This window comes from Aythya ferina, assembly GCF_964211825.1.
Source record: "Aythya ferina genome assembly, chromosome: 13".
Classification (NCBI taxonomy): Eukaryota; Metazoa; Chordata; class Aves; order Anseriformes; family Anatidae; genus Aythya; species Aythya ferina.
The window spans coordinates 16,354,904-16,382,281 of NC_140311.1; the positions used below are offsets into that span (position 1 = coordinate 16,354,904).

General features: G+C 38.0%; 2 protein-coding genes across 2 annotated transcripts in view; one reads left to right on the top strand and one right to left on the bottom strand.

Annotated features, from left to right (window-relative positions):
- The window catches only part of LOC311444123 (uncharacterized protein), a 293,968-nt gene extending 289,048 nt beyond the window's left edge, over positions 1 to 4,920 (bottom strand). The window contains exons 1-2 of the mRNA XM_084535025.1: positions 4,822 to 4,920; positions 4,052 to 4,199 (exon numbers count right to left, since the gene is read on the bottom strand). The gene's annotated coding sequence lies outside the window, so the exon portion shown is untranslated. The remainder of the gene's footprint in view (positions 1 to 4,051; positions 4,200 to 4,821) is intronic.
- Positions 4,921 to 4,981: 61 nt separating this feature from the next.
- Positions 4,982 to 27,376, top strand: CHIC1 (cysteine rich hydrophobic domain 1). The gene is made up of 6 exons (XM_084534333.1): positions 4,982 to 5,178; positions 12,040 to 12,094; positions 18,857 to 19,012; positions 22,253 to 22,309; positions 22,541 to 22,600; positions 23,357 to 27,376. The coding sequence occupies exons 1-6, from the start codon at positions 4,997 to 4,999 to the stop codon at positions 23,405 to 23,407; spliced, it is 561 nt and encodes a 186-aa protein (XP_084390459.1). The 5' UTR covers positions 4,982 to 4,996; the 3' UTR covers positions 23,408 to 27,376.
- The last annotated feature ends 2 nt before the right edge of the window (positions 27,377 to 27,378 follow it).

Below are 27,378 nucleotides of genomic sequence, written 5' to 3' on the forward strand. Positions count from 1 at the left end.
AATTTGTGGTTTATAGCAAGGTTTATGCACCACGTACTGGCAGAGGAATTAGAAGTGTTTGGATATGAAAGAGGAAATGGCGTATACAAGGAAAAGCTGACACACAGAAGAAAAGTCAGAACTTGATTACAAATACCTGAATACAAATGATCTGGACAGAGAAACACACAACTGCCAGGGGCAGGCTTCGAGTAATGACTCTGTACTGAAGGCGCCAGCACCACAGGGCAGCTGGCAGGTTCAAGACTTGAAGGGGGCAGAAGGCTGCCTGATAAGGTGACACTCTTCCTACAGTAGTCAGTTCAGTTTTAAGGGCTCTCAGCCTCTAGCAAAAGAGAACAGACTCTCGTTCTTTAGCACATAGCTGTGTATAGTCACTGACCTTTGTCCTCTTGATGTCTAGCTCATCACCCACGTCCAGCACAAGCACCCCTTGATATTCTGTCCTGTATAAAGCCTGGCCAGATAGCTGCAGCACAGATAGACTGCAGCTTTCATATTCAACATATTTGCAGATCACTTTCAGCCTTTGTCCGTGGGCAGTTCTATGTGCATTCCAATACAGATTTACTGTTTACTTCCATGGCAAATTCTTTAAATGTGATGTGAATAATGCACTCAGATGGGACCACTTACTGCATCTTCCCCTCTTGGTACAAGAGAAAGTGCAAAAATCCCTCTGGAAGGTAACAAAAATCACCAGCAGCCCAGCACATGCAGGGAAGTCAAGAAAACAGCTTAGCTGGAACAGGTTTGAAAACAGCACTGCAAGAAAGCGGTTGTTTGCCAAGCACTACAAAGCATAAACGCTAATGTTCTGACATTACCACAGCTTAGCTTGCTCCTGTGTCAAGTTAATCCTGACTCCAGCCAGCGTAAATTCTCCACAGCAACTCAAGTGTCACTGAAATGGAAACCATTCTTAGGAAAACTGCTCTTTTTACATCAAACAATAAGGCTTACATTAACGGAAATAGTTTGTACTAAGAAACACCTCATTTCTAACCACCACATCCTACCAGTTGATTTCTTCTACAAGTCTATTTCAGTTTTTCCACAACTTTTCATGCTAGAGACTGAAAAAACATGCTAGGCAAGCAAAGAAATAAAATAAAGCCAACACACACACACACAGCTTTCAAAAGCCTGTACTTTGAACTTGTTCTCCCTCTCAGAAAAAAAAGAGGAATCTAATTTCAATGTCAGATGCATTAACTGACTAGGAAATGGGGTGCCTTATGGGTGAGGTCTAATACTGTTTATTCTGTTCACTCTTTTTAAAAAGAGTATTTCTGCTGTAGCAGAACGGGGGCATTCTAAACCCCAGTCAGGTCCTCAAGTCCTAAATACATTCTCAAAATTGCAAGCGTATATTCCTATTCTCCAACAACCTCCTCCTTGGCTGAAGCACAGTCTCTGAAATGAGTGAATTATGACAGCATGAGATCATCTGTGGCATATTCTTCCTTCTGAATGATTATGATGAAGTTTTATGAAATAAACAATGAAAATATATATTGAGAGAAGACTCAGTATCTCTCAGGTCCATACTAGCATTCACTTTCCATGTCCTCTCCACAGCACTTCTATTTAATACTGTGCTTTGGTTTAACTCTTACCATTCCTCCACTCTTTTTGTGCTTCATGCCAGACCTAAGAACGCTTTTTCTTCCAAAACAGGGTAGTGATTTGGATAAACGTTGCCAGAGACAATCATCTGTCCACAAATTGAGTTTTTGCAGCAAAATTATTTCATCTAATAAATGGCTTCCAAAAAAAGTAGCGAAAGTAAAGCATCTAAATACTTCATCCTGAGAAGCCCTAATTCTTGATAAATCATACTGAAAACATTCCCTAGAGTACTTACATCTGAAGTCCAATATTAAGGACTCTATCCATCCTCTAAATGCAAAGTACAGTTATAAAACACGTTTTTTTAAAGTGATCTGTTTTTACTTCAGATAGTCATTATTCCTGCTAGGAGTACCCCCACAAAAAAAAAAAAAAAATCTACAGAAGCTTCAGCTGAACTTTGACATTAACCTATTAATTAAGAAGTATAAGTAGTTAAATATGAAGTTAGTATAGCAAAGTATCTTTTGCAATTAAAGAGACTTCCTTTCTTGGTTTGCTAACACCTCAGACACTCATTATAAAGAGATCACATAGTATTTTATGCTGAGACTCACGCCGGTCATGACTGCCGGTCAGCGCAGTGTCATGACCATGTGCAGCCCCTGCCTACAACTCTCACAGGTTGACCCTTCTACTCTCAGTTACATCAGCAGGCTGTGCACTACTCTCAGCCACTTTGAACTGCCTGTGCTCATGGTTTACTTTTGTCCCTAACATTATTTGGTATTATACAGAGCAATGGGCATAAATTTACAAAACGAGGCTGAAATTGGTTTAACTCCCTCACCCTCCTTAGATCCACCCAGCAAGACACATCAGTGGTAAACTTTGACACCCTCCTACTCCCTTTCCTAATTATACATTGACAGCATTTGTGGTATTGGACTCTATTACAAATCTTTCCTTGCTGTGAGGACTGTCCTTATTACTGCGTTTTCTTTTCTGTTTTCTAACTGGTCATTAAGCTAGCAGACCGCCCTCGTCTCACTTTCAGCAGCAAGACTTTTTATAGAAAACTATTCTGAAATCCAAGTACCTAATATCAGTAAAATCACTGCCAGAGTTCTGCTAGTTTTTTAAAAAATACACACTCAAAAGCACACGTGATTTAGCAAGTCGGGACAGGATCTTTCAATTTATAAGGTTACCAAGAGGCTGTTCCTTGTGAAAATCAACGTATTTCAAATGCAAGAAATTCTTACTGCTGATATACTCACAATTCCATTAACGGGAGCATTGCAAAGCCACAGTCCAGATGAAATAATTATATCAAGAAGTACAGCAACTATCCTTACAACCATGCCTTAATCTAATTAAGATGATGACACATGATACCCATCTGGGTAAGAGTTTGAAGCCCAATTTGTGACCTGTTGCACTCTATTCAAATTATTACTTTGAGCAGGGAAGCACCTGTAAAAACTCTTCACTTTAAACTTGTCAGTTGAAAAATATTCTAAGAAATAGGAACACTGCTGATATACAAAATCAGTGTAAATACTCATACAAACCCTTGACAAATTAAGTGTTGCATCACCGTGAAGAAAATAAAGCAACTGTTTTCCCTTTTATTTGTTTTAAAGTTCCAGTAGGTATAGTGCTGGAAAATGTTCCCGTAATAAAGACAGCATTTCTAACTGTTCCACAGATTGCTCTGAAATGCTTCCAGGACTGTCTGACTTCTGCTCAGCAACAGCATACAACCTTGAACCCAAGATCCTACATTTAGCTTGCTCTCACAGGAAATACTGGACAAAACGACAGTAGGTTACATTCCCTGCAGTTATATTTTAAACTGCATTACCTTTCTCCTGGACAGTTTGCCAAAGTTGACAAGAACAAAGATAATAGCTAAGTATGAAAAATGTGTAATACCGATGCACTGCATCAAACACACAGTTTCTTACAGTGTGCTCAGCTATGATTAAAAGTTATGTTTTTGACTTTCAGATCAGTTAAGAGTAAACATCCCAACTTTAACTGAGAATAAAATAAAAGCCCGCACATTATTATAACCCGTACAAATCTTTATTTCAGCAGTTTCAAGACTTTCGTTCCATGGATTATGAATGGTAATCTCAAGTATAGAATGGAAGCTGAGTAGAAAAAAGTTTAGATCATCAGTTCAAGTGTTATTTTCACCTTTTCAACTTGTTTCTAAACAGGACAACTTTTTAACACTTGATTAATGACAGCAAAATACCTTCTGCCCCACACTTACTTCTTCTGCAATACATCCGCAATATTAATTACTAATAAATTTACTTTAACTCATATTACTTTTTTACTCATACTATTTAATGAAATCAAAACAGAACATATGATTTCATTGAGAAAAAAAAAAAAAACAAAAACCAAAAAACTTCTACCTCAGTTATGTTTTTTTATTTTCCTCAAGCATCAGAATGTGATTTACCTGCAACTCCATGTAAGTTGTGCAGAATGTTGAAATAGAAGTGTATGGCACAGATAAAGCTCATACGTAGCTCATACAATTTTGATTTTGGAATCAGCAAAGAGTTTCAAAACCAAATCAGCTGCTTTTTGCTACTTTGTAGAAAGTCCTGAAAAACAGCAAAGAGAATTTATGAGGAAAATTCTTTCTCAAGAATAGCAGACAGGCGCAGAAACCCATTCTTCCCCTCAGGTAGGGGATAGGTGAGCTCCCTTCCTTAAAGACGCTCTAAAACAGAAATTCAGATTTGGCCACACTCTAAACTAAATACATCACTTCAGAATACCTTCACTAACACAGTAAAAGGAAAAAAAAAAAAAAAGTCAGAACTTTATTTCTGATTCCTAGCTTGCCGTTCAAGACACCAATACTTCTCTTTGGCTCACTTCTGACTTACAGGAGTGGACTAATTTAAGTGCTTAAACTTTAAAATTAAACGCTTAAATTGTAGACTTCACAATAATCACCTGCATACAGGTGAGAACAGTCTGAGATGTTCTTTTTTTTTTTTTCTTCCTTTTCCAGCAGTGGAACTCCTCCTACAGGGCTTTGCTTCCCTCTCAACGCAACACCCCCCTTTATTCTGGACTCGCTTCTCAACAAAAATTAAAAAGAAAAAAAGAGAAAAAAGAAAGAGAAAGAGAATCGTTTGAAAATGATATTTGAAAACAATATTTTCGTCAGCAACCCGCTGAAACGCCTCCGCCGCTCCGACTCCCCCTCAGCCTCACCTCGCGCCCCGCTGCGAAAAGGCGGGAAGGGCGCGCACCGCCTCACGGCCGCCACCACACCTGAGGCGCCGGGCTCGGCGCCAGTGCGCCTGCGCGCCCGCCTCTCCCCCCTCCCTCCCGCCCGGAGGAGCACTGCGCATGCGCGCGGCCGGTCCGCGCCGGGGGTGGGCTGGCGATGAGCGTGCTGCTGCCCAACATGGCGGACTTCGACACCATCTACGAGCTGGAGGAGGAGGAGGAGGAGGAAGGGGAGGAAGGGGAGGAGGAGTCCGGGCCCGTGGTGCGCAGCCAGGAGCTGCCCCGGCCCCGCGATGCGCCGGATCCCGTGGCGGTACGGGGCGCCGGGCACATCACCGTGTAAGGAGGGGGGGCGGCCTGAGGGGATGGGGGCAGCCTGAGGGGGCTGTGAGGGGACAGGGGCGGTGTGAGGGGACAGGGGGCAGCCTGAGCGGGCTGTGAGGGGACAGGGGGCAGCCTGAGGGGCAGGGGACTGCCTGTGGGGGCTGTGAGGGGACAGGGGCGGTGTGAGGGGACAGGGGGCTGCCTGAGGGGCAGGGGGCTAACTGTGGGGGCTGTGAGGGGATAGGGGCTGCCTGAGGGGATAGGGGCAAGCCTGAGAAGGCAGGGGCCAGCCTGGGGGGGCAGGGGGTGAGGAGGAGCCGGGCCCCAGCCATGCACCCCCCTGGCTGTGTGAGGGGGGAGCTGTGAGGGGCCGCTGCCCCCCGCCCCGCTGGGCCCAGCCGTGGTGGTCCTGGGGCTCCCTCCTCTGTTTTCTGTCAGAACCAAGGGAAACCCGCACGGTGCTGGGCCCAGCCCAAAGGTTTGGGCGCTGTTGGAGGGATTGTACCGTAACCCTTCTCTGTCACAGCGGAGCCACGGAGTCCCCGTGCTGCACTGCAGAGGAGGCACGTGGCTGCGTTGTAATTTATCTCCAAAGTTAGTTGCTTGTTTTGTTGGGTTTAAGCAGTTTTTGTCATTGGGATGTAACGTGAGCTGCAGTGTGTTCTGCTCACAGAAACTGGTGGGACGCAGGATGAACAAACTGACATAAAGATGCAAAGTTTGCTTAATTTTGGTTTTGTTTTTCTCACTATTCCTACTCCAACAAGTGGAGGAATTAGTATAACAAAATACAGCCACAACAGCTCAGTGGTGGCTATGTTCCTTTACATGACAAGGAGGGAGGTACCAGAACTTGTATCGCAGACATCCATCAAGCTTGTGTTGCTTTGGGTCTGTCTTTGGACTGCATAAAAGAATGCACATTTCTCTCTGTGAATAGGTGCAGTGTGATCTAGCTTTCTGCAGCAAAGCTCTAGGTGGGGAAGGCTCTCTCATCCTAAGAGAACTAATGTTGGATTTGGTACGGTGTCTGTCATGTAAGTCTAAATCAGGTTTGCATTGAGCTAGTGCCAGTGGGTAGCTGCTGTGCTGCACCGCAGTGTGCTTGCTTGTGTTGATGGAGTTTTCATTCAGACCTGACCCCACAGAGCATGCGGCCTAACTAAAGGAGGGATGTAACAAGCAAAATGCTCAGAATAGCACCTACCCGTTTATTAGCTCTCTGTCTTTGAGCACTAAACAGAAAAACATTACACACCTCTTTGCTTTGTCTTCTGTGATGCTTTTTGTGTATTAGTGATGGTACTTAAAGCTCTTCTGGGGCTCCAGCATCTTTTGGGGATGGGCGGGAGCATCTCCAAGAGCTGTCAACTAATGATATCTACATCAAAAGAAAGTAATAATTTTAAGCGATGGGGGAGACATGAGCTAGAACGTATGCCCTGAATTCTCATCCACCTTACTTTCCCTTTCTTCTACTCCTCCTAGGTTTCTTGTAACAGATATACCTGCCTGCTGGTAGAAGGCAGCTTTTCTTTCATCAGTTCATGGCATCATTTTAAAAAAAAAATCTCCTTGAACTAGTAAAAACAGTTAGTGGACATTATCAGTTAAAATGGGAAAAAAAAAAAAAAAAAAACCTGGACACTATAGTATATAATCCTAACCTCCTTAATAAATGGGGAATATTTGGCTTCCTAAAAAGAGTTTCTGGTTATCAGTGTGTACCCGCTCTGAAATTCTGTCACTGTCCGATCACACAGATGCTGCTGCTTTTGAAATCAGTTGGCTTCAGGAGCAACCTGCTCTGCTTGCTGAAGTGAGAGACATGTCGTTCAGTAAAACTTGTGTTTGTTTTCTGAGCCTGTCTAGAATGTTGCTAATAAAAAATTCTGTCCTGACAGAAGTCAGACACTCTTTTTAAATAAAGGGAAAAAAGGGAGAAAGAAAGAAAAGCAGTTACTTAAAGAGAAGACAATGCCGTTGTTTTGTTTCAGATGCCTTCTGTTCCTCATCTGACACTGGCCTGCTTGGATACCCTTGTTCTACGTAGAAGGGATGTTCTCTGATTCCAGGGTCATCTTCTGGTCCAGCTTTCCATGGGCATTCCTCTTAAATACTTCCAAAGTACTAGATTCAAATTATGTATTAGTTTGTTGCATGAGAGTTTTTATTCCTGTAGCCTTGTCAGTGAGCTTCTGACCCTAACACAGTTACACTGCAGTATCCAGCTATTTGAAATATAAATTCCAGGAATCGCTTTAGTAAGATCTTGCTTTTTCCACTGACTGTTTTGCTAACCCTTCACCTCTGTGCATGGTAAGAGTGACTGTGTAAAATGTATTTGTTTTGTTTTTCTCACAGTGTTTGTGAAAGCAGGTAGCAAAACTTATGCTCATCTTGTTCAGTGCTCTTTCACTCTGGAAGATTCTAGCTTTAAAAAAAAAAAAAATAGGCATCATAGTTACTGTTTTCAGCAAGCTTTTGAATTTTAGCACAGAGGAATTACTGTGACGTAGTGAATGTCTTTTCTTTGCCACTGAAATTCCGTGCAAGTTTGTTGTTTCTTGCATAGCAGTGTTGCTTTGATGGCGTGTCAGAATATCTCAGCATAAACGTTTTTAGTGAAGACTGAGTCATATGCCCACCAAAGCAGCAGCAGTAACTTCCAAAAACATAGCAGTAAACAAATGCCAACTTAGTTATGAGTTTTATTTTTTCTGACATACTGTTTTTCCACATCATTAAGCATATGGGGAGGGATAGTAATGAGGTAATGAAACAGCCATTAAACATCTTTTTGCCCTTAGCATTCAGCTTGTGATTCCTGCTTAAGTCTGCAAACTTTCAATTGTTGGATACAAGTTAAGTTTTATTCTTCCATTATGTTTCCTATAGGAGTGCACCAGGGATCCACAGTCAAGGTGCTGATGAAAAGCGTGTTGTCGTGAATTAGGGAAGAGCCAGGTGCACTTAGTTGTGATAAGACATTTGGTTGTTGTCCTCTCTTACTCCCAAGCTACACACCTTCCACGTATTTTAAATACCAAATGACCTCAGCCTACCAGTAGTTACAAGTTAGTTCTCCAGAGTATCATCCCTGAGAAAAGACACCTTTTAGTTGTTGGGTTGGTGTTTTTTTTTTGGCTTCATAGGACAGGGCCGTAGACTAGACAGAAAAATTTCAGCTGAGGGCTGTTGATGAATGTCATCTTTACTTGTATGGAGTTGTACATGTGATCTGAGTTCATCTGTTCAAGATAAGTTAATCTTAAACTGAATTAGGTGTGGGGACCCATGGAGAAAGGAGACTGCAGAGCCTATCCTAGGAGAGTTGATTAAATGGGTTTAGCGTGTGTAGTCTAGTAAGACTGGTAACCATCTGTAAGTAAGGAGTGGGACAAACAAGAATGAAGGGCTATTTCTATCAAAATGACCAAAAAAAAAAAAAAAGTGAAACATCTGTAAGTATGTCTATTCTAAATAAAAGAAAGTGCTTTCCTGAATATTTCAGTTGCAGTTCTGGGGACTGAAGATCTCACTTCCTGATAATGCTTTGTGAGGAGCTCTAATGGGATACCTGTTGCAGCTGGGGCTTGCAAGTGATGATTCAGGGTGTTCCTTTCAGGCTTTAATTTGTGAGGGACTTAGGGCAGCTGCCTAGGAGAAGCTGTGTTCCCTCCGCTTTGCAAATGGGGAAAATGATGTGATGGGGCTTTTCTCAGGTGATACTTTTAAACAGGGAAAGAGAGAGAGCATGTGACAGCAGAAACTGATGTCATCCTGGTTCTGTTCCAGCGGTGGTGCCCATAGGTAGCAATGCCAAACTGCAACTGAAGTATCTGGGTGACTTAGGTGAATTTCTAAACATTGGGTCTTGTGCAGCTTAAATCAAGAACTCAAGAGAGCGTACCCAGGAATAAATATGATGCCTTAAATACTTGAAAGGGCAGGCACTGCCCTTCATTTTGCATAGTAATTTGTAAACATACTGAATTTTAGAAGACATATAGGCAAAGTCCTGCTAGATCAATCTTTGCTGTGCATTAATCTGTTATAGAATGTCTATGTTATCTCTTAATCAAGACTTTGTCTTTTATTAAACATTAATGTGAAAAAAAACTTTAGTACTTTTTCATAGATGCTCACAAAGCTCTAGAACTATGTAATGTTCTGCTTTTACCATTGCTCTAAGAAAAGCTATTTTTTATTTGGCTCTTGAGTCTTTGCCCCCCGTCTAATATGAGTTTAATCCTTCTCAACTATGTGGTAAATCATCAAGACGCTTAGCTTGTAAAACCTCTGGAAATACTTCAGTAAATCTGTGTTAAAGCCGTCAGTGTTGCTGCCTAAATGTGATATAGGGTAGCATAATTCTGTCTTCAGTATTGTCCAGGCCTTTGATACTCTTCTAGCCACTTGCGGGTGTCAGTGTAAAATAGATGCATTTCTGTAACTGAGGTTTCTTGGTTGTGTTATAACTGAATGGAATATTTTGCAACTGATAAAAGGGTTGCTGTTTTTATATGGTTCAGGACATTATCAGCCTTCAAATTTAACCCAATAAAATCCTCTGTGCTATTATGTTCTTAATAGATCTAAACCAGAAAGCACTAACGTATTTTATTCTAGGGGGAAATTGGTAGTGCAGTGGCAATCTTATTGAGTGTGTCTGTGACAGTGAGATGAAAGATGCTGCCTATGGCTCGGAAAGTTTTTGAACCGTTTGAAGGCCTGAAGGCTGTTCTGGGGAAATGGCATGGTGGACCTTTGGCATGATCTTGTGGAATTAGCCTGCTATATGGGTAAATAATTCTACAGTCTTACCTGAACTTTCCAGTAGTTCATTTATTATATAGTTACTCCATTGCTAATTGCTAAAACTTCATCATTTCAGGTAGTTTCACTGCCAATAAACAGAAAAGTCAGTATTCCTCAAGAAGAAGCTCATGTATATGCTTCATATAGTTGTTAGTGTTTTCTGTATTTTTTAAAACTGAAAAGACTTCCTTACTAGATTAACTCAGAAGATTTCATCCTAAAAAAAAAAAAAAAGACAACAAAAGAAAAACTACAAAATGTGGAAGCCAACCTGCAGATGATATTGACAGAAAATGGAAATGTGCTTATACTAGTAACCTTTGTGCATGCCTAAAACCTTTGTGTTTTTACTGCTTGCATTTGTAGCACTAGTTTAAAATCACAGCTTTAGCGTTCGCTTGGATGTGCTGTGCTGGTGTTCAGTTCAGGCACGTTGACTTCTAGAAAATTTGTGATGAAGACATTGAATAAAAGCAACACAAATGGATGGTGATTGGTTGTAGTGCTTAGGGCAGCTTAGGAGACAAAGGCTGATGAATGCTTTAGTGAAGGTCTCAGCTTTGTGTTTTTTTAATGTTTCCACAAATAGTGCTCCAATGTGCTGTTTTTTCCAAGTGTCAAGGCTCTAGCTTAAATTAGCCGTTGAAGATCTCTATTAGATGTCACCAGCATCATTGATGAACATTTTAGTTAGCTTTACTGGGTTTCTATAGACAGCACAACTTACCGTGCTTCTCTCTTCTTCAAGATTTATTTTTCATGTCATTGCAAAGCAAGTTACATTGCCAGGCCTAGGTATCTGAATTATTTCTGGGTGCGCATGAGTATGTATGTATCAGGTAATGGCAGAGGACTGACGTTTGGCATCCTTACTGGTGACCAGTAAAAAGCAATTCAGGTGTCAGTTTGCCTCTAAACACTCTCCCCAGAAGGTTTGGTTCTACAGTAATTACTACAGTACCAAACATATTCATGCATCTTTTTGGCTGTGATCTTTTTTTTTTTTTTTTTTTTTTTTTAACAAAAATATTCAGGAAATGATTTAGCAAGGTTGACAGAACTTGGTGTACAATGTATTTAACTTTTATGGACTTGACAGTAAGCTTTGCTCAAATATAGAGATAGCTGAGAGGCTAGGTGTTGTTATTCTGTTAAACTTCTGAATTGCAAAGGTTAAAAACTTCCAAGGAGATGGAGAGAATGGGTGATTTTCGTTCAAGAGCAGCTAGCAGGTATGGCATCGGAGCTTAGTTAATTTCTTGCTTCCATGCATGCTTCAAATACAGTAAAAAAAGCCAGGTCAGCCATCAGTATCCTGCTGACCTACAAAAGGAGCTTTTGGAAATTTCAGATGGTTTGGTAGGTGTGTGAAGTTCCTAAACTCTGGAAAAAAGTTCATAAATTCTGGAAAACTTTGGTCTAGCTGTCTGTCACTCGTCACCAGGAAGCCTTACCTCATGCTCAGTAACAGCGCTTCACTGGAGAAGAGCCACCATTAACAGTGTTGCCTAAGATTTAATTTTCTTGAAGTTCATAGTTGGTTTTAAACTGCTCGATGTGTAGACCCTTGCATATTTTGCATGAGAGTTTAACTCAGAGCAAACCCTTTTTTTTAATTGTACAATTGTAAACTTTCTAAGAAGGGTTCCTTTATAACTAGCTTTATCTGTTGCATGTGAATAAATTGCATGAATTAAAAAATAGCAGTAGAAGGATTATCAAACCTAGTAAAAGTGGAATTTAATAGGTGGAGGTTTTTGCTTCCTTTCTTTAAGGAAGCAAAAATGGAAACTTACTGCCATCAATTGTAAAAGAACTTTTCTGCTTTTAGTGGCTTGAAGGTTTTAAAGTAAAGCTCCGAGCTGTATTTCTTTGTCTTATGAATGATATAGAAGATCTGATATAAACAGAGATTGAAAGCTCGTGAAATAAAGTAAATGTAAGGGCAAAAGCAATAGTTTTTCTTTTTAAAATGCAACATCTATTACATTTTTTATTAAGGGAACCAAAATAAGTTAGGTGGAATATATTTTGTTTGTCTCTTTTGTTTTCAAGGTTTGGCTTGAGCAACAAGTTTGATACAGAATTTCCTTCTGTTCTGACAGGGAAGGTAAGTGTGAGATTAAACTGTTCTTTTAAATGGAAAGATGCAGTGCCTCCAGTGGCTTCTGTGTTACAAATACATGCTCCTGAACCCAGACAAAACTGGTGGCAGGCCAGCACTGCGCTGAGGACTGTTAAATTTAACTTTGTCTTGTATGGAATAGCTGGTCAATGACCAGTCCCTACAGAAAAAAATAACTTGCAATGATTGTTGTCTTTATTGATGATCTAAATATGGCATCATACTGCTTTCATGCAGGCAGTCTGCATGAAAGCAAAACTCTTACCCTTGCTTTATAGGTGCCTGGAGTTTGTGCTGCTTCTGGCAAGTTAAACTAGACCTTTTTACAATGTGTCTGTCAAGCCTTGAGTTCATTTTTAGAGAGATCTCTGGAAGAGAATTTGTTTTATCTGAAGCATAAAAGAACAAAACATGATGGTGTTAAGCATTAAAGGTACAAGTTGAGTAGGTTTTTTAGGACATTTTCAAAAATACAGTAATTATTTCATTCTGAAAATTGGTGGTGACAAGTCTCGATTTCTCTGCAGTTTTGTTCTGTTTCTAAATGCAAGTTTAATAGATACTCATTTGTAGCTATTAATGAAATCTTTTAACAAAATTCTCTGCTGTTTTATTTTCATAATTGTGTATTTTTGAGGCTTTTTAATTTCGGAATATTTTTCCTTTTGACTGTTTTAGTCTCTAGTGCTTTTCCTGTGCTTTGTTTTGTGGTCCCCTTGTGCATTTTTTCCAGAATTTGTGAGAAAAAGATACTCAGCTTTTACTGCTTCCTCCAATGACATACCATACAGCTGCAGCTTCACAGTCCCTGCAGCCTAACTTGCAGTAGCTGTTAAGTCACAATACGTTGAAATGCAGCCGGAGGCTGTGGCGTCTTCCCTCCTTCGTTGGCATCTCCTGGTGCTGCCAAATCCATCTGGGGGTTTCCTCCCTTGTTTTCACCCCTGAGCCTAACAAGTAAAATACTCGTGTTCAATTTGTCCAACACTTTTGACAGCAGTCCAACTGTTGTTTGAAAAGGTTGTTAAAAGACAACCTGGGAACCCTGGCCGTATTTCAGAACCTCACTGGGCTCAAAAGGATGCATATTCCTGACTTAATAGTGCCTAGTGTAAAGGCCAGTGATAACACCATCTCCGTCTCGATACTTGGCATTTCTAAGGTTTATTTTCCAGAAAGCACTTTCAGGTCACTGAAAAACCATGGAATACTCTGGAAATAAGTTTTCATGTTCTTTTAATCAAGTGGTAGTTTTCCTTAAGTAAGCACAGCAGGAAAGCAGGAAATGTCAGAATTAGATTGGATGATTATTTCATCTTTTTATTTCTGTTTCTCTCTTAAAATGTGTGTGTATTTAAAAAGAAGAAAAAGGGGGGGGGGCGGACATGACCCTCTGCTTTCTAACACAAGCGTCAATGCCTGCCACATTTTCCACTCTGTTGTCTTCCTGTTAAATAAACAGTGAACAATTGACTTTACTACAGGATCTATAACGAAAGTTTAAATTAAAGTTCAGCTGACTGCATGAACTTAATTTAGCAAAGAGAAAAGAGGATGTTCTTTTCTGGGCTTACCTGGGTTTACCCTTCTTGTTCTATAGGTCTAATCAGTGACAGCAGAAATCACATGAGCTTGGTGTATGGAGATCACTTGGTGTGTAGAGATGCTTCTTCTGTTGAGATATCCCGATACCTCTTTTTATATGTGGATTTGAGGGGCTTCTTGAGAAAGATGACTTTGAAAATAATTTGTTTCCATTTTGTAAGGGGAAAGCACCAATCAAATGAGGTAGTAAACAATTTTTTTCCTTAGGGCTTGCCACATGCTCTTGTGAAAGATAATAAAAGCCACAGCTGTGGGTTGTTTGGTTTTTAATACTTTCCTAAATTGCAAAAAAATGAATAATTGCTTCTTCCTCTGGTTATGGCAGTCAATCACCTTTACCACTACTGAAAATGAAAACTCAGATTTTTCCAGTAAGTGTTCTTCAAATACCCTGATTAATAATTCATAGTAATAAGCATTGCGGTCAACTGATGTGTCACTTTAATGTCTTTTCTTTTTCTTAAAGTACAAATGTTTACTTTTTATGAAATAACAATTTATGAATAACATAGTGGCTGTTTATATTAACAATTTTTTTATAAAATGTTTCTGGTAAGCCCACATTAGTACATAGCTAATATAAGGTTATGTCCTACTGTATTCACAATGTCCATGTAACATTCAGTTTAATGACTTTGTTGTCCACTGTGAATTGATACTAATAATATACCCCTAGCTGCTAATAACGTGTACATGGAGCCATTAGGCACAGTTGATAGACTTCCCTATGATGCTGTTTTTCTTGTAGATTTTCATCTTCTATTTAACAGATTTTTAAACAAGGGATGGAAATTTTATCCTATGCAGGTTAAAAATCCTAAATAGATAAAACTGCCTGGCTAAACTTTTTTTCCAGAAACACTGCTTAGATTTACGCCACTGTGTAGTCTTAAGAATTTACTTGTTTCATGACTCTCAGTTTGCCCTTTAATGTAATGATGATAGTAAACCTCACACTATTTTTTAAATTTATTTATTTTTTTTAATATGAAATACCCCTTCTTCTTCACCCATCTTCCCTTCTTACTCCTTCTCATCTTTTGCAAATTTTGGATAGTTATAAATTAGCCTAGAACTAAGATTTATGCAAGTACATCCTGAGTGTTTGAGTAGATGTATATATTTGAGGAAAATATACCTGGAAATATACCTGGAAAGTTAAACAATAAAGAAAATACCAAGTAGGTCAAATATTGGATCTTGCTAATTCAACTTGAATGACTTGCTTCTTATCCTGTTAGGTAAATATGTATTGGTTTATAAATACAGAGCTGGGCTTTCAGAGAGTGCATTCTTTTTAACAGAATCTTGTAAGAAAAGTTCTAATTTACTCAATACAGAGGTAATATTTAACTTGTAATAATGTGGTTGGACTTTGGCCTAAATTTAAATTCTGGCTAAATTCAAATTCAGTGTGCTACGATTTTATAGAGTTGCAAATTCTTTTAAAACAGGCTTTTAAGTTATGCTTTCAGAGCAGCTTGATTAGTAGCTGTTCCAAAACGAAGCATACCTTCTAGTTCTTAAAGTTTAGATGGTTCCTTTGCTGCCAAGAATTTTAAACCTAGCTTTAAAAAATATTCTTCGTGATATATGGTGTGTTAGTGAACAATGCTCCAGGTGACAAGAAAATGATGGAGCCAGCGAACCTTAAGAAAGCAAGTGGAGCTTCCTGCCCTGATCTTAAAACAATAAGGGTCCTATACAGAGGTAACTGTGCAATGCAGGGAAATGTAAGCCATAAAATGTGCTCTTGGTATTGTGATCCCATTGCAACATGTGATTGATAGGGTTTGTGATCATGGTGATTGAAGGAGAAAGATCAGGCCTGCTGGGCTTTGCTTTCTTCCTGTGTTTGTAGATTCTCTTGCATCCTGTTGTAAAATATTATGACACCCTCTCCTTCCCTTTTATGTTTTTTTTTTTCCCCCTTAAAGACCTAAAAGGAGCTAATGTCTCTTTACAAGGTGTACTGCACAGCCAGGAGCTATGTACTTATCTCGTTCTTTTCAAGACTCAAACAGAAACTTTCCAAGGGACTTCCCAAAAATACTCAAAACTGGACTTTTAGTGGGCTTTCTTTGCACAAGAGGCACTGTTCATTCTGTTTGAAGTAGTTCGGTCATTTCATATTAACCTATATTTGCAAGAAAGACAAAATTTAAAATTATGTCCAAAAATCAACAAAATTCTTCTGTGACAGTTTCATCTGAAAACCATTTTCTTATTAAATTAATACAATGTTATTTTATTTACAGATACTTTACTCTTCGTCACTGCATAACAATGCTTAATTGTTACTGAGCTGGAAGCCCAGAGGAACAAAACTGTTTTGCTTTTGTTTATCACAGAATGAAACTTATCATGGTCACTGCTTCCTTTAGCTTCAAATGAAGATGCATTGACAAATGGACAAATATATTTTGTGATTAAGCTTCTTAAAGGAAGTAATAAATCCTGTAGATTAGGTTAGCTGAAGCAGTCTTTATTAATTCCATCTCATGATGCAGCTAAGAGAGTAATTGGCGCATTAGCAGGTAGTAGTGGTGCTTTGATAATACTGTTTTAAGTAAGTAGCACACCGAAGTATCTGAAGTAGAAATCTGTATTTCTTGGAGGCATCTAAAATTGGTTTCTAGTTTAGCCATTTGCAGTGCTGGGTTCTACTGGAACAAGAATACATCAGTAATGTTCTTACTTAGCAGCATCAGGCTGTTACACTGATATGACCAGTGCCTTAGAAGTGGCAGAGAAGTAGAGAACCTCACTGTGGCAGTGTTTTCCTGTTAGGTTCTTAATTTTTCTGCCAGCTGTGATCTGGTTGTCTTCATTTCATGTTGTATGTTATCACTGATGATAAGGTTTCCTGCTGATAAATTGAACTCTGGATTGTGCAAATGCATTCTCTTCAGTAGGTTTGTACAGCTGTATTTGGGGGTGAAATGCGGTGTTGTCAAGGTCCAGTCAACTTTGTGACTGCAAGAAAAGGGAACATTCTCTTTTTGTAGTAGAATTCACTGCACAAGTGCTAAAGGAGTCAAGAAAAAAGTTATCTTTCAAATAAATAGATAGGATGACGCATGTACAAATTTCAAGATTTACTAAAGGTGTATATGTTAGGACCATAGTTACATGTAAATTTCCTTAAGAATCAAGGATACCAATTTGTTCAAATGCATCATCTCAGTTTACTTGTAAACAAGTCTGACTGCAGGAGCTGTGCAATGTCACTTGTGCAGCATACAACCAACCCGGTCGGACTATGCTACAAAACTTGCTCCCATCTTGAAGGTGAAATGGTCTTACTCACATGTACCCACACCCGTTGGATGTTTGTGGCATCCTGAATATAAGAGCTGCCATTGGCAGAGAGCTGCAAAACCTTTTGTTTCAGATGCTTCAAGCTACAAGCTAAGTTTCTGTATCACAATATGATTTTTTCCTGTTCATTGAAAATGTCCCAATGTATGGGATCACTGCTTGTTTCGCTGATTATTATTTTTTTAACTAGTACTTTTGTCGCAAATGTATTTAAATATTGATGTTTCTTTTAGGCTAAAGAAAATTTTTGGACTTGCTCCATTTGTTTGTGTAAAAAGAAATAAAATAAAATCTTTTCAATACTGAGGAAAGGAATTAAGTCTGTATAATTGCATAAGAAATAGTTGCTGCGTATTTATTCCTGCTATAAAATAATCACAATGTTAAATGATGTTTGTATGGTACTAGCTGTAGGCCTGGCTAGCGTACAAACCCAGAAGACCTCTGACTCTATACTGCATGGTGATCTGAATGGCTAGGAAACAGATGTTGTATTTACTTACTCCCTTTCCTTCAATGCTTTAATAAATTTAGCTCTTGTGAATAGGCGGAGGTAGCAGAATCAGATCCTCGCCACTTCCTGTCTGCTGGTTTTGCTTCTTTAGTGAAAGGAGTCATTGTCATAAAAGCTTTTTTTTTTTTTTATCCTCCCTGCTCGCAGAATTAAATTGAGCGGAGTTGGGCTTGGTGGTTGGAAGGATTATGCAGAAGTTGAACAGCTTTGTATACAGGCTAATCCCAGGGAGAGGGTTCTTCAGCATGGCAAGTAGTTAGGAAAGAAGTTTTCTTTTGGAGTTGTTGTGCCTGACTGTTCAAGTTTGTTGAAGTTGGATCTGATTATTCTGCTTCGAGCAGCTGAACCCTGGATTGTGTTCTGGTTAAGAGTGCCATCTTGGAGTCAAGTTTGGTCTAATACCATGATCCACATTTGACTTGTCAGATTGAAGTTATTTAGGTAAGGTAGAGAGATGACAGATGCGGGGCATGTGGGTAGGCGAGTGTTCTCACTTTTAAGATATGCTACCATCAGAGAAAGCTTATTTTTGATAGTTGATGCAGTTTTCCACTGTGACTCTGCAGTGGCAACATACAGAAAATACTCCTCTGAGTAGACTCGGCTGAATATTTCTTAAGTTGTTTTTTCAACAGCTAGGCTTTATTCATAATCACATACAAAATGTGCTTTTTATCCTTGAATGTAATAGGCTACGTGATGTTCTGGGCTTTCCTTCTCAGGGAGAAACCACAAGTAAAGTTGCAGGCCTGTGTCTGTGTGGACCACATCAGAAATTTGTGTTCCACCTTCACCCAGGCACAGTGTAGACTTGCATTGGTATGAAAGTATTTTGGACGATATCATCCTTTTTTCCTGTTTCAAACAACAGTGTTTTTACTACAAAGTAACTACATAGTACTACTTGTTCCCTTGGAAACCAGATATCCTTCATTCATTCTTTTCTATTTTTTTTTCTCTTTTTTTTTTGTGGTCAGTGTAGCCAGTGCATATGTTGCACACTTTCTTCGGGGCCAACGTGTTATCAAGACAACTGATTTATTAATGGTACAACCAATATGGGTGAGGCTGCTCATCTAAACTATGTTGAGCTTTTTTTAATGTAAGGTTTTGCAAAGCATGCATTGTAAATGAATTGGGTTTTGGAAAGTGACTTTTCATACCCCCTGTGTGACCAGTGTTTTAGAAGATGGGGGTCATACTGCATAACGGCGTTACGTTTCATTTACATTTTAATCTGTACAGACAGTTTTTGAGAAAATACCCATGTAGTGGCTTTCCTCTGAAGTTTAGTGCTTCTGTTGCAGGTTGCTCCAGAAGAATTCAAGACCAGCATCAGTCGTGTAAACGCTTGTTTAAGAAAAAATCTCCCTGTCAATGTAAAATGGCTGCTCTGTGGCTGTCTGTGCTGCTGCTGCACACTGGGCTGTAGCCTGTGGCCTGTAGTCTGTCTTAACAAAAGAGTAAGTACATCTTTCATTTGTCCTATTCTCTTTGTTTTGCAATTACTGAGAACATTAAATCATGTTTAATAGTATCATCTCTGTTCCAAACTCCTTTTATCTCACTTGCATTCAAAGCTTATTCCATTTTCCATGCCTTAGAAAATAGAAAAAATACATTTGTTAATGAAGTAAATGATACCAAATTGCTGATAGGATTAGCTACACCTTAGATTACCACATTCAAACTCACTTAAAAGAACAGTGTGTACTATATGGTAACCTAAACTTTCATGATTTTTAAAGCTCTAAAAATTGAATTGGGTGCAAAACTAGACATTGACCCTCAAAGGTTGCATGAACTGGAATGAAAACTTACTTTTCTCTTCTCTCCCCTCTTCCAGATAGTTATTTTTACAATCAAACTAACTTTTTTTATTTGTAATAAATACCATAACATTTCTGAGCTGTGGCTTATTTAACTTACTTTACTGTGCTCTTTCTGTTAAGAATAAACAGAAATTCATTTTCCATTCTGGAAGTTTAAAGAGTTCCTTTTTTTCCTTCAGCAGAACAGCTCCAAAGTAATACACCAAAGTAATGATGCTTCTTAAAAGCACTGTGTCAGTATCAAGCAAGCATGATCCTAATTGCTTCTGTGGTTTACATTTAGAATAGCTTTATCACAGCAACAAATGTTTTGGAAATACATAAATAGGTATAGTGTAATGATATTCTCTGTAGTTGTATACTTTGTAAGACTTGTAAGCCATAAAACTTTATTGTCCACAAATGTGAATTGTGATAGTATGCGGGTGCACTGTGAGGGGAAAAAAAAGCACAACTGCTCACTTTTCAATTTAAATATAGGAAAATATCTGTTAAAATAGATATTTTAACAGTTTAAATATTTTCTTAAACAGTTTCAATTTTTAACTGTTTAAATAACTGTTAAAAAATAGTACTTAATGCTTTTGATACAAATGCAAAGCAAAAACAAGGACTGGATACTGCTTTTCAGAAGTGTTCTGCCAAACTTTCCAATTTTTGATTAAGAAAATAACAGTGGCATTGACTGGCTGAGGTGAAGCATACCTGTATAAGCAAAATGTAATAAATCCCATGTAAAACATTCAGGTTAGATTTTGTAGGATCCTTATATGTCCTATAGCCCTTCTGAGTGGTGAGAACTGGTGGAGGTAACTTTTTCTTTTTAAGTGGACACCAAAATTTTACAAGGGCTTAAGAAACACTTTTTGGCATCAAAAAATGAAATCTTGTCACTGAAGGCATAATATCTTCACTTGATAAACTGCTCATTATTGAATTCTATATCACTGAAAGGTTACAGGACTTAATTTAACTTACTTAAACTGCTTTTTTCTACATTGTAGAGATGTGTGCTTGAGAAATAGAGATGGAATATTTGTAGTTTTTAAAACACATTAAATATCTCCGTGGTATTAAAAAATCTAAATAAATGCCCATGTGATATTAAAATATTATTACATATAAAACATTATAAATGTTTTACATGTATAAAACATTAAAATATTTCTCAAGAGTATAAATATGCATAAAGTATATATGATGAAATTACATCACTAAGAATCAAAAGGATAAGGTGGTTCTCAGTTTTCTTTTGTGGTGGTTGAACCAGTAACAGAGCACGCACCAGCCACTCGCTCGCTCACCCCTCCAGAATGATGGGGGACAGAATCTGAAGAGCAAAAGCATCATGGGTCAAGATAAAGACAATTTAATAAGTGAGTAGAGAAACAAAGGGAAGAAAACCCAGAAGATACCAAGGCAAATCTCTTTTCACCTCCCATTCAGTCAGTCTCTTGGCAATGATGATTCCAGTTTTATTGCTGAGTTACCTGTTACCTGGTGCGGAACAGCTCAGCTCAGGTCAGCTGTTCCAGCCTCTTGCCCACCCCTGCCCTACATGCTGGGCAGGCAGAGGGAGAAAGAGAAGTCCTCGATCTGCAAGCACTGTTCAGCAAGAGCAGAACATATACTGGTGTTATCAACATTGTTTTAGTCAGAGATCTAAAACTCAACACCATACAGGCTGCTGTGAAGAAAATTAACTCCATCGCAGCCAGTCCATGTATACCCATTCAGCAAAATGGGAAAAAAAAAAAAAGTGAAATTCAAAACAATTGGAACAAGACACAGCATGTACTTCTTAACTCTGAGGATAGCTTCATCACTGGAATAATTTGCAAAGAGGCGGTGGATTCTCCACCGTTATGTCCTTGACTTAGGATTGGATGGGTATCTCTGTATCTCTTCTAAGGAGGTGGTGTGGTTTGCATCCATCGTTAGGTTTATCAGTGAAATCAGTGAATGGAATACTATGCAGGAACTACAGTAGGTTGTCACAGTGATCTTCCTGTGACCTTAAAAATCACTGAAACTCCCCAAACATTCCCTTCTCCCCCAGTAAGTGAAATGCCTTGTTACATCTAGAAATGGGTTGCTCTGCTTGAATGAGGTTCTTAGTGTAGATACAGACCGAGGAAGCAGATATATCTTCTATCCAGGGTTTCCCCTTCATGTGTTGATGGTTGCCATGATCTTATGGACTATTGTAAGTATTGTGGAAGCTCTGAATAGAGGTATAGAAGAAGTTTTACAGTCTTCGTAGCTATAAGCCTCACTGTAAACTAGTTTTAATATTAGAGTCAAGCCTGTAATTGGACCATAGTGTAAGAAAGTTTAAAGAGCAGAACGTGAAGGTTGTATGCACTTCGGTGTCTAGGAATTGGAAAATACAGGCTCTATTATGAGCTGGAGTTCTGTGATGCTGAAATTTTTCAGTATTCAGATAACAATTTCATTAACAAAACCTAGAAACTACATGTCTGTAAACTGTATTGTCGGTAATTGACCTGCAGAGAGTGCGGTATTCGGCCAAGAGAAGATGGGAGATATTGTTTTGTTGGCTATGGTGGACAAAAATATTACATTCAAAAGGCTCTTTTAATAACTAAAAGTGTTTTGGCAAAGTTGTAGTGCGAAGTTAACGTAAAAAAAAAAAAATCTTTTTTTCTTTTTTCTGAAGATCATCTGATGTTCTGGAATGGGGACTTGAAGTGAAAGGGCTTCCATTTACAATTTTTCTTTTGCTTGGTTCTGCTTCTGTGAAACTAACTTACTTTAAACGATTCTTAAGCCAGAAATACAATAGTAAGATTCTTCTGGATGAGGCTGGCTACTGAACCATTCATAATACAGTTCTGACTTACTTTTTAGACTAGAAGATCAATTCAGAAGTTATTAGAATGGGAAAATAACAGACTATATCATAAGGTAAGAAAAGTTAGAGTGCTTGTTTTCTTCATGTTAAAGTAGAGTATGGTTTTTTTTGCATGATTGACATGTAGGAATTTTACCATCTTATTATAATTCCATACTTTATACCGATCTTGTCAGTGTCTGAAATGTTTCAGATCCTAGTAATTTGGTATCGCTATTTTGTGTTACATTATTATGAAAATAATGCTGTGGTATATGTTAATCCTCTAATAATTATTTTCTCAGCTTGGTTTGCACTGGAAGCTGAGTAAAAGGAAATGCGAAACTAGCAATATGATGGAGTATGTAAGTATTATTTCTGTTACTGATTTGGTATTCAATGTTACTTGGATTTTATAGAGAAACTGAAGTTACTAGGCTTTCACCTGAGTGATCTCAGAAAATCTGCAGCTGTTTGACATTTGTGAAGGCCACTTTTAAAGACTAGCCATAGCATAAATGAAGATTAGAAATTGTCACTGCTAACTTTTTCTCTTGATAACAATTCTACCTGCGTGCTGCAGGTACACTTACTTAGATCTGTGGTTTGTAACAAAGGAGACCCACCGGGACTACACACATTGGTATGATTCCCACACCGTTGCATAATTCAGCACCTTTTCTATCACCATTTATGATTACTTTGATTCAGCATTTGGGTGCAGACATGCAGCATTTTTACAGTAGTGTGACTTCTGTCTGGACCATTGTTTTCTTATTTATTTTTTTTCTGGATCTTAGTCTTATAACGGCTTAACCAAGATAGTCCATTTAAGAGAGGAGAATTTCAAATATTTAGTGATCGTTCTATTCTGTCATCTGCTTTCTTGTGTAACCACGGAGATAGCCTAGCCTAAAGAAAAGGGATGGCTGTCCCCAAAAAGTCAAGCATCTGTAAGCTCTGTATGTCAAAGTGACTGAACCTACAGCTTTGTTACGCTGAGTAATATTCTTTTACAAGTTTAGTTTTATATACTAGCTAATGTTGCATGGAAGGTTGTTCTGAAGGTCTGACCTTGTTGATTACTGTTTTGTTCTTGTCTTTTTTTCCTCCTTCAACAGGTAATATTAATAGAATTCTTACCAAAATATCCCATATTTCGACCTGACTGAAGAACGACATTTGGTCTTTCATGTTACCTGTCATTTTCTACCCTTAGTGCCTTGTAGATGGTTTTGGAAAGAAGATGGTCTACTTTGCTGTGATTTAAAAACTGTTCTTCAGTAGAGTATCTTCCTTGCTATGTTACTTTGTTTTGTTTGAGAAAAATTTGCACATTTTTTTATGTTAAAAGAGGCTTCTATGTTGCACTCTGAATTTTTAACATTAACAATAACTGATATAGTTGCCACTAGGGATCTAACATCAGTGCTGCTTAAACTTGTTCTGAGCATGCTGCCTTATTAATTTCTATATTGCTGTCCTCAAAAATGCACCCTAATGCCGTGTCATACTATATTTCATTCTAAACATCACAATCCTATAAATCCTCAGTAGAAATGTCCAGGTAAGCGTCTAGTAGTAAAGACTTTAGTATAACTTGCTTGCATAGGACTTGCAATTAACAGCACTGGTTTTGTCCTGCACTTTGCAAAATCATCATTTACATTAGGGGGTTAATTATTTCACCCACTATGGATTTGTAAATATTGACTCTTTGCATAATGTAAAGTGTGGTATGCCAAGGTTTACAGAATGTAATATAGCTCTTACTATTCTATTGCCAACTGTTTGACAGAGTTTTATTCATTACATTTCTCATCCCTCTGATTGTACAGACCCATTTGTGTGCTGTTTCTATGGTAAAGCCATAATGAGTTTGTACATACTATCAGATGTGTAGGGCTCAGTTGCACTTTGTTTAGTAAACAGATGAAAAATGCATAGCATTTCTGTTCTGACTTTTTTTTTTGGAAAGTATTTCAGGTGTTATTTGTAGCATCTGAAATTAGAACCTTAAATACTGTTTATCTTTAAAAAAAAAAAGTTGCATTTGTGAGGTAGATGGCAGCTGCTAATATCAAAATATCCTAAAGCCTGTTCTTAAATTCAGAATACCTGGAATCCATCAATTCTCGTGATATTTTTTTATTTTTTTCAAAGCAGGGAAAAGAGTGTTTCATAATTGGAGATGGTCGTTACCGTGGAGAAAAAATTTGGAACAGCCAAATTGAAGATGAAGTGACACTGGTTATTTTTGTAGTGTGATAGTCCTTTCAGTGTTTTAAGGTTTAAATGATATGGCATCCTTTCTAGTGGAAATAAATTTTATCTAAATCAGAGTAGTGCTTCAAAATGTGCTGATGAGAGGAAGTGGATCAGTTGAATGGGTTCACACATATTGCATTCAAGCACGGTCTGAAGAGCCACAAATGCCTTCACGAGGATTTTTGGACTCTTCCCTGTTTGTCTGATCTCAGGAAAGGACGTAATCATAGAAAAACTTCCTGTAATGCCTGGCCTAAGCATGACCATTTGTTAACAGCAAAGGAAAATGCAATATCACCCCTTTCCTAGATAGAAATGAGAAATAAGAGGAAAAGCAACTGTTTATCTGCAAGTTGTGACAAATATCATAAATGTCCACGCATTTCTTTGCAGCAACTTGATTCCTTGCAACATCATCCCAGGTTTCTTTTTAGTTTCAGGCTGACTTAGGATTTCCTCTGAATGTATTTGCATCTCTTCAGTATGCAATATTGTATTAAAATATAGTATTTGTAAAACCATCACATTCTAATAGCTGTAGTAGGACAGAGTCCTAGTACACAGTGTTTACAAAAGGCCAGTTTTATACGAGTTGCTACTTCAAATCAAATTTCTTGCTATTCTTACTGTACAGCCAGGGAGTATCAGACTCCAGTGCTTGCAGTAGTTTCCAGTCGCAGGCTGATGCTTCAGACTCTGTAATCTGTATACTTAGTGCAGAGGTTTCATTGGACTGGTAGATTGATGACAAACTGTTTAATTGCATTTGTAATATAATTTAATGAATAAACTACTGTGTTGTGTGAATTTAACTCAAGCTGCACCTTGCAACTCAGATTTCTATCACAAAACCATACGAAGTATTCTCTCTACTTTATTTTTTTAGGATGAGCGTTAACTGGAAGTATAGAAAATATTTAATGCCAGAAAACAGTATTGTAACACACCCAATTCTACATGCATTTCCCTTGCTAACGAGTTTTTGTTCAGTAAATGAAGGGAGCTTAGCTTGATGGAACAATGGAAGTTGCTTACTGTTATACCAGAACTTTATTAATTTCCTTTTTATGTAAGAAACTCAAGAAATCACAGCAGGTCCTTAATTTTTTCTTTTATGTGACTATATTTTTCAAAATGCTCTTTTCCAACTGAGAGAAGAGGCAAGCCAAATGAGAGTTCTAGTAATTGCCAGTGGTGAATGCTGAGCAGCCTTCAGAAATCCTCTTTAGAGTCTGTGCTGACTTCATCATATTCAGTTCAAAATTTCTCAAACTGATTTGTCTCGTTTCAGTGAAATGCTGTGCCAAGTGGAGAGAATACTGTGAGTTTTCCCACTTAAGCGCGTAATACTAATTTTTAAAGTTTACATTTCAAGTACATTAATTCTGTACACGTTTCTTTGTCCTGAACTGTTAATTATATAATCTTCAAACCATGAAAGGGTCTTTTCCTTTTGTGTTTTAATAGACATTTAAATATGTGGCCATAGAGCAACTAGTAAAGGGGTGTGAGAGCCAAAACAGCAAATAACACAAGCTCCATGTTTTAATAAGATAAATTTGCATTAAAATGCAAAAACAGCACGCAGTATTATATTTGCATCTGAAAGACACAGGTTCAATAGCTCATTTAAAGATGAAGGCAGCTGTAAATACTGCTGTGAACTCTGTGCACTTCTGTTCTGCCTACAGGTTCTCTTTTTTCCTAGGCTGTCCTTTGCTTTAATATAAAAACGTTCAGCAGGTAATTATATTTCATAAGACTGAAAAACTCATTTTTGACAATAAGAAGTCAGCATTTTTTGGTAGATGTATGTATGGAGGACCAATGTTAATTGGAGAAAGAACGCTTAGCAATATGAGATTGATGTTAGCAAAGTGTAATGGAAATGGTAAAGAAAGTGTCTTTACTTGTTTTTAAAAAAGGGAAAATATTGTGCAGTGAAAAAGGAGAAAGGGAACTGGTAACAGTATAGAGTGCGAGTTTGCAGCAAATTTTTAGAAGTCATTACAGAAATACTGTCTACCTAATCAGTGTTCAATTTTTCATATCAACATGTTGACACTTGCTTTTCTTTCTAGCTTGTATGTAGGAAGCACTTGGTTTTGTATCTAAGAAGTTTTTGTATGTAAGGAGTATTAAAGTATACTGATAAAGAATCAAAGTTCTTACCTATGATTCCCCACCTGCATCTGTGAAGTTGTTTTACCACAGGAGGAGGAAAGATGTGTTTTAAGACATGCACAGACGTGTCTAGGAAGCGTGGACTCAGTTGTAGATGCATAAATTTAAAACGCACAAAACATCTTCGCCAAAATCTTGTGTGTTCTTGATAAATTAGAAAAAGAAAAAAAAAAAAGACCCTATGCTTTTCTTGATAGGTACAAAACTCTGTATGCAAAAACATAGATATATGCATATTAGTGTCCCACTATGACAATTTACTACATTTACTTGTCAACACACTACCCTCAGAGCAATAAAAATGTTAAGCTATTCTCACTGAAAATAAGTTATCATTTTAAGTAACGTTATGTGATTCCTCTGCCTTTTCTTGTTTTCTGCTCTTGCTGTTCTTACGATGTTGCAACATTACTTGTATTGCTTTAGGAAAGTGGTTTTGTTTAAGCTGTATGAAACTTTTTTAATTGTTCTTAACATTTTTATTCTGTTTACAAGTGAACAGCCACTTTTTTAATAGGACTTCACACCTTGAGACTTCTTTCTTTTCTTTTTTTTTTTTTTTTTTAATAAAATTCTGAGCTATATTTCTACATTTTACTGCATTGGCTTGTGCCATTAAAAGAAGCTGGAAGTCAGACATGCTTAATCACTTTGAAACATTTTTCTGTAATTAAATTTAAAGATGAAAACC